The following is a 13,919-nucleotide window of genomic DNA, read 5'->3' as shown; positions in this document are numbered from 1 at the left end:
GGAGGACACCCAAGGCTGCTCGGGAAATCTCAAGTAACGAGTATATTTGCTCATCACTAATCCTATGTTATCTGCACACAGTAGCATAATGACAGGGACATTCATTGAAGTGAGTGGGTCCAATATACCAACAGTATGACCTCTTGGTTTAATTTCACATCATTACACTCTTCACACCCAGAGACAGTGCTTGTTTGTTCACATCCTTAAGGGTCCCATACACATTAGAGAAAAGTCGGTCAAATTCACAGACTTCGATTGGAGCACACTAAGGCTAAGTTCACATTAGCGTTCGGGGGCTTCGCGGAGGGCTGCGTATGTCCTCCGCTAAGCCCCGCTAACTTCTGCATGCGTCCTGGGTACCTATCTTTAACATTGGGTACACAGGACATGTGGATGTATGCGTTTGCTTTTTGTGTGGACGGCGGCCACATCAAAATGACGCATCCGCATGTCATGCATACCCAATGTTAAAGATAGGTACCCAGGACGCATGCAGAAGTAAGCGGAAGTAGGTGGAGCTTAGCAGAGGACGTACACAGCCCTCCGCAAAGCCCCCGAATGCAAATCTGAACCCGGCCTAATGTGTAGTGGGGTCTCTTGCTCTCCTCTGACAGATAACAATGACATTTTTTTTTTTTCAGCTCTTAGAGAGGACACATGATTTCTTGACCGAATGGAGCATTTCTATGTATTAGGTGAGTGAGGAGAAATAGCTGTCAGCTGAACAATTATAGGCCAGACACAAAACTAACACATATGGCCAGCTATTCTATTTACTATAATAATCTTTATTTTTAATAATAATAATCTTTATTTTTATATAGCGCTAACATATTCCGCAGCGCTTTACAATTTTGCACACATTATCATCACTGTCCCCGATGGGGCTCACAATCTAAAATCCCTATCAGTATGTCTTTGGAATGTGGGAGGAAACCGGAGTACCCGGAGGAAACACACGCAAACACGGAGAGAACATACAAACTCTTTGCAGATGTTGTCCTGGGTGGGATTAGAACCCAGGACCCCAGTGCTGCAAGGCTGCTGTGCTAACCACTGCTGCCTTACTAAAAAGAAGGGTCACTTTCTCCTTTATCATATTTGCCTATATCATAGACTTGCAGAGAGAGAAATCCCTAGTTAGGTCCACTCTGAGCAAGCGATGTTTGGAAGAGACAAATATGTGCCTAATCGCCAGTGGGCATTAAAACAGCTAGATGATTTCTACTTGGCTACATAGCTTAATCATCAAATCGTGACAATGGGTCATTTCTTCATTAACAATTGATAATGAAGAGATGTTCCCCACCAATGTGTAAACGCCATGTGCTGCCGGCAATATGCAAACTGTATGGGACCAAACAATCACACTGACAACATTTTGTCCCACACGATTTTCATTGGTCTGTGTAAAAGGATCTTTCAAAAAACGTAGATTGACTTCTTAGATAATCTATTAGTGCTTTTTCCAGGCAGAAATCTGCCAGTGTAAATGCCGTTTCTGCATACTACAGCAAACAATTTTTTTTCAATTGACCTGCTCTTGACCTAACAAGCACCCAAAGGCCGTGGTGTCGCCTATTGTGGGACTTATCTACACCCAACTCAAAAACTCATACTACGTACAGACAGAAAGTACCGTAACTTAGGTCATAAGATCACCTGCAGGCCACACATTCTGCAGAACAAACCCAGTATTATTCCGCAATCTCAGATTAAGCCTTTACAAAGCAGGATTAAGTATCAATAAAGGACACGTACCTCAAACGCATAGTCTGTTGTCACTGGAGATGATGGAGCTGAAAGTAAAATATGGTAAATGCATCAATGTATGATACTGTTATGTATTTGACCAAATATTAGACATCCTGCTCCATTCTGTAAGGAATAGCAGAGTGCCAAGCAGAATTAAAGAGAACGTGTCATCAGAAAATGGTTTATTGTTTAAATCAGGTTTTTGTGTTGAATTAATTTTTTTTTTAGAAATTTTTGGCAATGTTTTTTCTTTCTCCACATTGTGACCTATATTAAATAACACTTCCTTTCAGGAAGAGTTTTCAGCAGGCTTCTTATCATCAGAGATATTCCCCCAAAGATGGCCAACATAATCTATGTATTAGGAGGTAACCCCCGAGTAGTATACGAATCCGAAACAAAGGGAAGTAGTAATACCTAAATTTATAGTAGTAGATAATCTAAATTCAAAATATAAGCAAACATGATCAGCCCCTTTACCTCCCAAGGTGGTTTGCACGTTAATGACCGGGCCTATTTTTACAATTCTAACCAGTGTCATTTTCTGAAGTAATAACTCTGGAACGCGTCAACGTATCTCACTGATTCTGAGATTGTTTTTTGTGACATATTGTACTTCATGTTAGTGGCAAAATTTCTTTGATATAACTTGCATTTATTTATGAAAAAAATAGAAACTTGTCGAAAATTTCGAAAATGTTGAATTTTTCAAACTTTTAATTTTTATGCCCTTAAAGGGAACCTGTCACCCCGAATGCACTGCGCAACTGCAAAAAAACAGCGCAATCTGTGCTATTCACAGATCGAGTTACGTCAGACACGTCGAGGAGCGGGGGGAGAAACAGCGATTTCACAACGCCCATTTGACGGGACCAGCGTGATTGACAGCCGAAAACGGCGACTTTACTAAGGTATTTTGGCAACAAAGGTGGGGAATCGGGACAATAAAGACACTATTGTAAAGCACAGCTCAGGCCCTATTTAACGCTATTTTTAGCTCATATTGAAAAAACGGGGTGACAGGTTCCCTTTAAATCAGAGAGATATGCCACATAAAATAATTAGTAAATAAAATTTCCCCCATGTCTACTTTACATCAGCACAATTTTTGAAACAATTTTTTTTTGTTAGGAAGTTATAAGGGTTAAAAGTTTACCAGTGATTTCTTCTTTTTCCAACAAAATTTGCAAAACCATTTTTTTTAGGCACCACCTCACATTTGAAGTGACTTTCATGGGTCTACATGATAGAATATACCCAAAAGTGACACCATTCTAAAAACTGTGCCCCTTAAGATGCTCAAAACCACATTAAAGTTTATTAACCCTTCAAGTGCTTCACAGAATTTTTGGAATAAATTTTTTTTACTTTAGACACAATTTTTTTATTTTCACAAGAGTAACAGGAAAAGATGGTCATCAAAATTTGTCTTGCAATTTCACCTGAGCTGTTGATACCCTATATGTGGGGGAAAACCACTGTTTGGGTGCACAGCAGAGCTCGGAAGAGAAGGAGTGCCATTTGACTTTTTGAATGCAAAAGTTGCTGGAATAATTAGTGGACACCATGTTGCATTTGGAGAGCCACTGATGTACCTAAACAGTGAAAATCCCCACAAGTGACATCATTTTGGAACCTAGACCCCCTTGAGAAATGTATTTAGATGTATGGTGAACACCTTCAACTCTCAGGTGCGTCACAGAAGTTTATAAGGTTGAGCCATAAAAAAATTAAAAAAAATCCCATTTTCACAAATGTTATTTTAGTCCCATTTTTTTTAAATTTTCACAAGGGTAACAGGATAAATTGCATCATACAATTTGTTGTGCAATTTCTCCTGAGTACGCCAACACCCACAGTGCAAAGCTCAAAAGGGAAGAGGTGCCATATTGGAGTTCATATTTGCTGTAGTGGTTTGAGGATGCCATGTCACATTAGCAGAGCCCCCGAGGTGCCAGAACAACAGAAACCCCCTATATGTGGACTTATTTTACAAACTACACTCCCCAATAAAATCATCTAGGGGTGAGGATCATATTGACACTACATGTGCCTCACAGAATTGTATACCACTGAGTGGTGAAGAAAGAATAAATTACATTTTTACCACTAAAATGTTGTTTTAGACCCAAGTTTTTAATTTTTATAAGTGCTAATAGGAATTTTTTTACAAAAAAATAAAAGGCAGTATGCCTTTAATTTTGAATAAATCCCCAACATTGTCACCAGCAAAGCACCCCTACACCATCACACCTCCTCCTCCACGCTTCACGGTGGGAACCAGGCATGTAGAGTCCATCCGTTCACCTTTTCTGCGTCGCACAAAGACAAGAAATCCCACTTATTAAACCTGACAGGGCACACCTGTGAAGTGAAAACCATTCTCGGTGACTACCTCTTGAAGCTCATCAAGAGAATGCCAAGAGTGTGCAAAGCAGTCATCAAAGCAAAAGGTGGCTACTTTGAAGAACCTAGAATATAAGACATAATTTCAGTTGTTTCACACTTTTTTGTTAAGTATATAATTCCACATGTGTCATTTCATAGCTTTGATGCCTTCAGTGTCAATTTACAATTTTCATAGTCATGAAAATACAGAAAAATCTTGAAATGAGAAAGTGTGTCCAGACTTTTGGTCTGTACTGCATTTCAGAGATTTACATGGAAATTCCGGCGTAAGGTCTTACGTCGACCTTTGGGAACAACAGGTGAAGAATTGGTTTAATTTATTTTTTATGCTGTTCCTTCTGCTCTATAAGGGTATGTGCACACGTCAGGTTTTTTTCCTGACAAAATCCGGAGAATTCTGGCAGAAAATCGCGTTTTTTTCCGCGCGGATTTTTCGCGGTTTTTGCGTGTTTTTTGCGCGGACTTTTTGCGTTTTTTTTTTTTTTTTTCCTGAAAGTCATTTTGGCTTAGAAATCCGCAAAAAATCCGCAAAAAGAATGAGCATGTCCATTTTTTTTGCGGAATGCGTTTTTTTTGCGGTAAAAAACGCATCCATCTGAACAAAAAATCCGGAATGCATTCTAAATGATAGGATGCATATTTTTAGCGTTTTTGATGCGGAATTATAGCGTTTTTATAGCGAAATTCCGCAAAAAAAACGCTAAAAATCCGGACGTGTGCACATACCCTAAGTGATTAGGCGACTTCATTCTTTGGATCGGTGCTATTACAGAGATACCAGATTTTTATTGGGTTTTTATGTTTGGCTGCTGTCACACACTAAAAGACATTTAGTGCGGGCAGCACGGTGGCGCAGTGGTTAGCACTGCAGCCTTGCAGCGCTGGGGTCCTGGGTTCTAATCCCACCCAAGACAACATCTGCAAAGAGTTTGTATGTTCTCTCCGTGTTTGCGTGGGTTTCCTCCGGGCACTCCGGTTTCCTCCCACATTCTAAAGACATACTGATAGGGATTCTAGATTGTGAGCCCCATCGGGGACAGTGATGATAATGTGTTCAAAATTGTAAAGCGCTGCGGAATATGTTAGCGCTATATAAAAATAAAGATTATTATTATTATTATTATTTCTATTACAAAAACTAGTTTTTGCATCACCATATTTTGAGAGCCATAATTTTTCCATATTTCGACCCACAGAGCCATGTGAAGGCTTGTTTTTTGCGGGACGAGTTAACGTTTTTATTTGTACCATTTTCAGGCACATGACATTTTTTGATCATTTTCTATTCTGATTTTTGGGAGGTAGAATTAACAAAAACCAGCTATTCGGGATTTTTTTTTTTTGTCATGTCGTTCTGCGGGTGAAAAATTGATAAGTTAGCTTAATTCTTCGGATCAGTATGATTACATTGATACCCCCATTTACATAGTTTTTTTAATGTTCTTGCGCTTTTACCCAATAAAAACTATTTTTAGACGTAGCTGTATGATGGCTTGTTTTTTTGCGGGATAAGATGACGTTTTCAGCGTTACCATGTTTATTTATATTCGTCTTTCTGATTGAGTTTTATTCCACCTTTTGTTCGGTGGTATGATGACAAAGCATTGTTTTTTGCCTTGTTTTTTTTTTTTATTTGTTTTAAGGTTGTTCAATAAAGGGGTTAACTAGTGGGACAGTTTTATAGGTCTGGACACGGCAATACCAAATATGTGTACTTTTATTGTTTATAAATTTTTTTAAAATAAAAATATTTATTTATGAGTACAGTATATATTTATTTTTTTTATAGTTTTTACAATTTTTTTTTTATCACTTGTGTAGCATAGAAAAGCAGTAGCATCCCTATGCTATGCAAACTGTCAGCGCTACACTGAAAAATTTGCTTCATCATGCTCTGAGCATGATCAAGCAATTTTGCTCGCTCTGGTGACCCGGATATTGTCATGACGATATCAGGTCACGATGGCAACGATCAGGACCCCGTGATGACACGATCCAAAGGCAGAGGGGATGTCTTCCCTCTACCTATTTCCGAAATGCTGAGATCGAGTACGAGCTAAAGTGCCAGGAGCGGTGCGGGACCGCTCCTGTTACTGAGTGCCGAGTGTCAGAATCGGCTGACACCCAGCGGTTATCACTGCACATAGCCTCTGTGCGTGCAAAATTCCTGAGAAGTATCCATATAGCACAAATCAATAAGTCCCATGTCAGAGGGATGAACACATATGTCTCGGATGGGAAAGGGGTTAAACATTAACATAATCTTTGTTCAAAATGTAAGCAAACATGATTAAAAAACTATCTGCTATTATAAATTTGCATATTCCACTGAGGACACAACTTACCCATGTTTAAGGTGCAAGTGCAAATCAATGTTCCCTGGGGACCGCCCCGACGCGCGTTTCGCGTTGGCTTTCTCACAGGGGGTCTCATTTCATTGTCAGATTTGAATTCAGAAAGTCAAAATCATGAAGGAAAACTGAATCTGACAACTTTTGAAAATAGATATAACAAATATTAACATAGAAAATATGTTAACAAAAAAGCTGATTTAAACAATACGTCATTTCCGGTGACACATTCCCTTGAAATAACTCCCTGACAATCTTAAGGGGGATGTATGAGATTTGGTTTACATTTTTTTTTTTTTCAATCTTGCACAACCTCTAATGTCCACTAACCAACCAGCTGCCAAACATATGGATGTGCTTGTTTTTCCTTTACGACTATTGGGTTCAAGCTTACCTTATGGGGTTCAATTCCTACCTTGGGAGTAAGTGTGAGAATGGGCTGGACATCTGCACCTACAATAGAAAAAGGACAGGCAAGGCAACTTTTTTTTTCCAAAAACAAAACAATGTAGTCTCTTTCGAATCCAGAATGAACCTTAAGAAGCAGATCTGTCAAAAACCTGGTATGACCAGAACGTCAGGGCCAGTACATGGTACAGACCCCGCGTAGCCCCCGTGCAGTGTCATACAGGCGCCATCAGAGTCCACGTGTTCAGAGGCGTAGCTAGAGCTTTTGCCGCCCGGGGCTGTTCCCGAGTTTGGCGCCCCCCCGGCTCAATACGCACAAAGGTTACCAAAAATAGTCAGGACAACACGCACAGAAACAAAACTCTTTAGGCTATGTGCACATGTTGCGGTTTTTACCACGGGACCGCGGCGATTTTGATGCTGCGGGTCCGCAGCAGTTTCCATTGCGTTTACAGTAACATGTAAACCAATGGGAAACCACAAACAGCTGTGCACATGCTGCGGGAAAAACCGTGCAGAAACGCAGCGGTTTACAACCCGCAGCATGTCACTTCTTTGTGCAGAATCGCAGTGATTCTGCACACATAGAAATGCATTGATCCGCTTACTTCCCGCATGGGGCTGTGCCCACCATGCGGGAAGTAAGCGGATAATGTGCGGGTGGTACCCGGGGTGGAGGAGAGGAGACTCTCCTCCAGGCCCCGGGAACCATATCTGTGGTTAAAAAAAAATTAAAATAAAAAATGATATACTCACCTCTCAGTGCTGCACGCGGCTGTCCGGTCTCAGGTTGCTATGCGAGCAGGGCCTGCGGTGACGTCGCGGTCACATGACCATGACGTCACGAGGGTCCTTCTCGCACAGCATCTTTGGAACCGGACTGCCGCCTGCAGCGCTGAGGAGATCGGGACGTCAGAGGGCGAGTATAACCATTTTTTTTTTTTTTTTTAACATTACTATTGATGCTGCATATGCAGCATCAATAGTAGGAGTAAATCCCGCAGCGGAAACCGCAGGACAAAACGAGATAAATCTGCAGGGATAACCGCAGCGGTTTTGCCCTGCAGATTTATCAAATCCGCTGCGGTAGAACCCGCAGGGACCAGACGCTACGTGTGAACATGGCCTTATTGTTTAACTGGCGACATGCACGCTGTTTAACTGGCGACATGCACGCTGGGACTGACGTCAGCTGCCAGCCTCAGATTTTTTGTGCCTTTATTCCCCATCTATGCTGCCGAAATACCCTTGTAAAGTTGCCGTTTTGGGCTGTCACTCACGCTGGTCTGGTCATATGGGCGTGCTGACATCGCTGTTTCTCCCCCAGATCTTGCTCATCTTTCCGTTGGTGGCGTAGTGGTTTGCGCATGCCCAACAGCCGAATCCATTGCGCATCTTCCGGAGGCCGCGCGTCTTCCCGGGGCTTCAGGAAAATGGCCGCGGTTGCGCAGATGGAGATCACGGCGGCCATTTTCCTGAAGCCAAGATGCGAACTCGGCTTCAGGAAAATGGCCCCCGTGATCTCCATCTGCGCACGCGCGGCATCCCACGGCCATTTTCCGGAAGCCGAGCACTACCATCTGCACACGCGCGGCCTCCGGAAGATGGCCGCCGCCAGCGATAATCCATTGTATAGCGCAGATCGCACTCTTTTTCTTCAGCCAGCGCCGGCCGCGACCCGGTGACCCACCCCCCGAATTGTGCTGCCTGGGGCGGCCCGCACCCCCCTTCCTACACCACTGCACGTGTTTGATGATTTTCTTTCCCCTACCAGTCCCTGAACACACTTATCTTAACTGTGTACATAAAATCTGCTAAAAGCATATGAAGATACAAAGGATTTGCACCTCTACAAAACAGAGTTCCAGTAAAACCACAAGCATGAGTCCTAAGGGTTTGTGCACACTAAGTATTTGCAGCAGATTTTTCGTTTCGACAAACATGAGCATTTTTTCCCCATGTTTTACATATGTCTCTTCCCCATTAATATGAATGGATAAAAAATAATGCAAATCGCTCTATATGCTGCAGAGTTAAAAAAATGCACTTATGGGTCAAATCCGCAAGGAAAAAATAAGAGGCACGTGTAGGATATTTCAGAAATCTCATTCACTTTGCTGGCACTGTAAGGTGCAGCTTTTTTTTACCATTGAAAAACATGAGGAAAAAAAAATGGCAAAAACACAGCGTGTGAACAGCTTTTTAATTTTATGACAGGTAAAATAAATGCAGAGAGCGCACATTCTTACGGCTGAAAAGAAATCTAGGAAGTGAAAAGCTTACGACGCTCCGTGCAGTAGTCTCAGCAGGTGAACCACTTTGTCCCGTCCAGCAGCCATTATGGTACAGACAGGGCTGATCGGAAGACTCTCCCCAAGTAATGCTCAAACAACAGTCACTAAAAGTAAAAACAAAGAGCATTTTACCATAATACTGGATATCACGGCCTTATGCTGCAGCAGTGTTCCCACGATAACCTGCACGGGTTAATAATGGTAGAGCAATTGCTTGGAACAACCGCAGATCTACAAAGCAGCAAGTCGATCAGTGCGCCTTTAGTGTTTTGTATTTTAAGTGCACTATGTTATACTTTCCATTTCTAAATGTGCCTTATGTGGGTTTTTTGTGCTGAAATTGTGGTAAAAACCTTACAGTTCTGTTACGATTGCTGCAAATAAACGCACCGTGACTGCTTTGTGTGAACACTACCGTAGGGATGTCACTCTTGCCAGATGTTTTCTACACCAACCACAGGTCAACAAACTTAGGTCATGCTCATTCAAAATGGAGAAACAGAAACCCGCGAGCCGGGCACACTTGTTTGTACAAGACTAGGGAGGTTTCCATCCCTCCTTGTGAGCCGTGCACATAAAAGCCGTTCTATGCTGCGTGTCCACATTGGGCATTACCTTTCTGAATCCTGCTCATACAGGTACTATACAGATGACCAGGTTTTTAAATACATCAGATAGGGATTACATACATTAGTTAGGACTGCTCTAATACGGGTATACCTTGACGTTTGGTAGAGCGGCTTAATACACATTTTTTTGCAAAAAACGTATTACCAAATACCCTGTGTTTTTCCATCCTTTTATTAGCACTTGCTGTTTACTGATATTTTTTGCAACAGAGTGTTTTTTGGTTTTACTGTGCCTTTTTTTGTGTTCCTAATTCAAAATGGAGATAGTTGTGCCCACACATTGCGCACGGGACTGTCTGTATTGTGGACGGGTGCCAGAGCTGCCTCTGATTCTATGCATTATTCAGATCAAAGGAGTGAAAGTTGTGAAATCGGCCATGAGCAATGGCACACTGGATATAGAGGGTCCTTGTGCTCTCCATGTGAGATCCATGGTGCATACAGACTGATGGTACCGGCATCTAAACTAACCCTTAGTCTGCGTGTCTTTTCTGTACTCCATCATGGCACCCAGGCCGGGTGTATGAATTCTGGCAGGTGAGGAGGCCTCTCAGGAGCGTGTCCATATTCAGCGCAGGTATCCCTCTCTCAGTGCTTTGGAGGATCGCACTTACTCTATTGTGGGTCTCCTGTATATTGTTATATTGTCTGGACCCGTTGAAGCACCTGCTGTGCGAAACGGCCGTCGTCCAAGCTCCAACACCGCACCCTCCTGCTTACCTTATGTTGTAACGGATGTTTATCTGTTGAAGTTTTCCATTAAAATTCACGCTTTCCACTGCAGAATTTGGGGTGAGTGCCGCATATTTTCTTACTTATGAGTACTCCTGTATATTGTGCCAACAGCAGTAACTCCTCCAGTAAAGACACAAGGCAGCGTTACCGTGTTGGCTCTGTGGGTTTGACGAGCTGGTACAGCAGGGTTTGCCTAATTTCTTTCCACAAATTTTGCAGAATTTTAGCGGAACACGGAACGTTTTGCTCAAACAAGTTGCAAAAAAGGATTCAGACAAAAATGAAGAGCATTTTTTATTTTGGGCAATTCATGAACTGCACACATCATTTTGAAGAATTTGGCACAAAAAAAAAATTTAATAAACTAATTCCACAAGACAAAAAAGAAAAGTGACAAAAAACCACACAAAATTATTAAATTGGCCCAATTATCCAAAGGAGTTCAAGATATGCAATTTTGGATTTGGAGGTTTTTTTTTTTCTTTTTTGGTTGTAGCCTTCCTTGAAGGCAGAAACAATAGTTCTGTTATTTCTGACCTTAATGACAAGTATGGAAAAAAAAAAAAAGACTTCAGCTGGAGTCTGAAGTGAGTTCAGATAGTTGAAGTCCATGGCTCCGTTGAGCATATGTACAGAACCAGACGTGCCCATCTGATTGTGCCAGCTGCATCCAATAGTTCCAATCACACTGCAGTGCCCAGTTATGCCAACATGACACTACGCCGCTCCTAATGATCTCGCAGTGCTCTGTACACTAACAGGGACGTTTATGAAAGTCACAGGTCGCACTGCAGAATAACAGAAGTGCTGTGTTCTGGGACAGGACGGGGGTCCAGGACTTTTCTTGCTACGTCCTGGACACTTGTCCGTTATGGGATCAGGTGGTCACATGCTGCCTACGGCCCCTAAATGTCTTTGCCTCCTAGTACCACTCTGCTACCTCAGTCAATGGTTATATGTCATGGGAAGAAACTGGCTTTTCAAACTAATCCAAGTGATAATATTCTACAGCTGTAAAGTCCAGCTATTGTGTCCAATTAAAACATAAGGCTCGTAGTGATGAGTGAACGTGCTGGGATAAGGTGTTATCAGACCAAGCTCGGGTGCCGAGTGTCTTCGGCGTACTCGAAAAATATGTTTGAGTCCCCGCGGCTGCATGTGTTGCGGCTGTCGAACAGAGACATGCAGACGCAGGGACACGGACAGATTTTTCGAGACTCGGTTAGCACGTGAGCATGCTCAGATAACACCTTATCCCAGCACGTCTGCTCGTCACTAGCGGCTAGTAAGTACACAGACAGATGCAGTATGTCCACACAATACATAGGTTTCCTCAGTCGTGTCCTATTTGAGCTCGTTTACTAATCTGCTTCTTATATTCCTCAGTTGACGATGTCACATTGCTGTATATTACACTGAGGCAGAGAATAGGAGACAGACTGTGGATAGGAGAATACCTGAAGCCAAAGCTGTGTGTGACTATAGGACTAGACAGCAAATCCTGCTTCCTCCTCGCCCGCCTCACTGGAAAGCTCTGCCTCTCCCAGCATTCAGTGCTGGTGTTTCCTCACTGGCAGTAATGTGATCTGTGGTATACTCCCCCACTGTAGGCCACTAGTCACAGGAGGACAGCACCGGCCACTATGGGCTCATTCCCTGCCCTGCTGGCTACTGAGGGTTCTCAGGCCTCAGGCTGGAGACCCAATAACGCACAGTGCCGTCTGCAGTGTGGACGTCGTCACACGTCACCCCTATGAAAAAAAAAAAAAAATCACACCTTTTCAGCAACAAGATCTCACTGCATTTCCTCGTATATAACTGAAAACGCTACAAGCAAAATGTACATTCCTTGTCCTGGGGGATAAGCTGTGTGATCATGGAGAAATTAACAATGGGGAACAGAATCACTAATGCAGATCCGACAAAGAAACAATAAGAACAGGGACATAAAAAAGAAGCTGGTCGGTTAGGCTATGTGCCCACGCTCAGGATTGTTAGCGTTCTTTCATCGATTTTCCGCTGCAAAAATGCTAAAAACGCTGACATTAAGCATCCCATTATTAGAATGCATTCCGCAATTTGTGCCCATGCTGTTTTTTTCGCCCCCCAAAAAAACGCATCGCGGAAAAAAACGCAGCATGTTCATTAGTTTTGCGGAAAATCTCTGGATTTGCCACTATATAATATAGTAGTTGGACGCTCCGGAAAAATAAGCGAAAAATACCCCAGAAAAACGCGAAAAATACGCGAGTGGATTCCCTGCAAAAGGAGTCCGGTTTTGATCAGGAAAATTCTTCGAATAATCCTGAACTTGGGCACATAGCCTTAAAATAGGGCTGGTAACTTTTTTTTTTTTACCCAAATGTAAATATTTTGCCCTAAAATTTATTTTTGTAATTGGGTTTCATTACAAATTTTGCTCCATTTTTCTTTTCACAGGCTCTTCGCTTCCTGAACTTTAATGTATTCTGTAGCCAAAAAAGGAACCCTGAAAAGGTTAAAAGAAATGACTTAAAGGAACCTGTCACCAGAAAAAAAAAAACACTATTAGGCTGTGTGCACATGTTCAGGATTTTTTGCGCTATAAAAACGCTTTAAAAAGAAGCATACATATGCATCCCCTCATTTATAATGCATTCCGCAATTTTTGTTCATATGTTGCATTTTTTTCTGCGAAAAAAAAAACGCAGCATGTTCATTAATTGTGCGGATTTTTTGCGATTTCCCACTATATTACTGCATTGTGGACCTCCGGAAAAAAAAAAGCAAAAAATCCGCAAAAAAAAAAATGCAGAAAAAAAACCACATACGAATTTCTTGCAGAAAATGTCCGGTTTTGCTCAGGATATTTCTGTAAGAAATCCTGACGTGTGCACATAGCCTTAACCTGCTGCTGTGGGGATAATCTGCAGGTTAATAGCGTTACTAACCTGCCCTTACCCAAACACTGCGGGGAGAAAATGAGCTTTATTCCCCCAGCAACATGCTGGATTCAGTCACCGCTCCGAGAATAGAGAGAGCAGCGGCGGTAATGTGCCTCCGGCCCTGACCGACACGTTTCGGCACTGGGCTTGGGGCGCAGTTATAGCCACCGCTAAAACAGTGACTGAACCCTGAATGCTGCCGGGGTGGAATAAAGCTTGTGTTCTCCTTGCAGAGTTTGGGTGTTTTGGCCAGGATAACAACATTATTAACCAGCAGATTAACCCCATATCTGAAGGTTAATAGAATTTTTCTGGGGGCGGGCTCCCTTTATGGACCATGCACACAGCAGTGTCATTTTGACATTGTTGTGCATTATGTCCATTTTATGAGGCAACTTTTTTCTGCCCAGA

The 13,919-nt window shown here is 42.4% G+C and overlaps 1 protein-coding gene across 2 annotated transcripts in view; it reads right to left on the bottom strand.

Moving 5' to 3' along the window:
- ADHFE1 (alcohol dehydrogenase iron containing 1) overlaps positions 1-12,120 on the bottom strand; it is a 59,294-nt gene extending 47,174 nt beyond the window's left edge. The window contains exons 1-4 of one of the 2 annotated variants that reach the window (XM_069731426.1): positions 12,042-12,120; positions 9,210-9,324; positions 6,913-6,971; positions 1,765-1,802 (exon numbers count right to left, since the gene is read on the bottom strand). Coding sequence is in view for 1 of the 2 variants with exons in the window: in XM_069731425.1 (XP_069587526.1) it covers positions 1,765-1,802; positions 6,934-6,971; positions 9,210-9,265 (132 nt within the window). In the remaining variant the exon portion in view is untranslated. The remainder of the gene's footprint in view (positions 1-1,764; positions 1,803-6,912; positions 6,972-9,209; positions 9,325-12,041) is intronic. The other variant, XM_069731425.1, reaches the window with a different exon arrangement.
- Positions 12,121-13,919: the final 1,799 nt, after the last annotated feature.

This window comes from Ranitomeya imitator, chromosome 6, assembly GCF_032444005.1.
Source record: "Ranitomeya imitator isolate aRanImi1 chromosome 6, aRanImi1.pri, whole genome shotgun sequence".
Taxonomy (NCBI): domain Eukaryota; kingdom Metazoa; phylum Chordata; class Amphibia; order Anura; family Dendrobatidae; genus Ranitomeya; species Ranitomeya imitator.
Note: the sequence above shows the minus strand (reverse complement) of the source record. Positions and strands in the feature narration are given on the sequence as shown.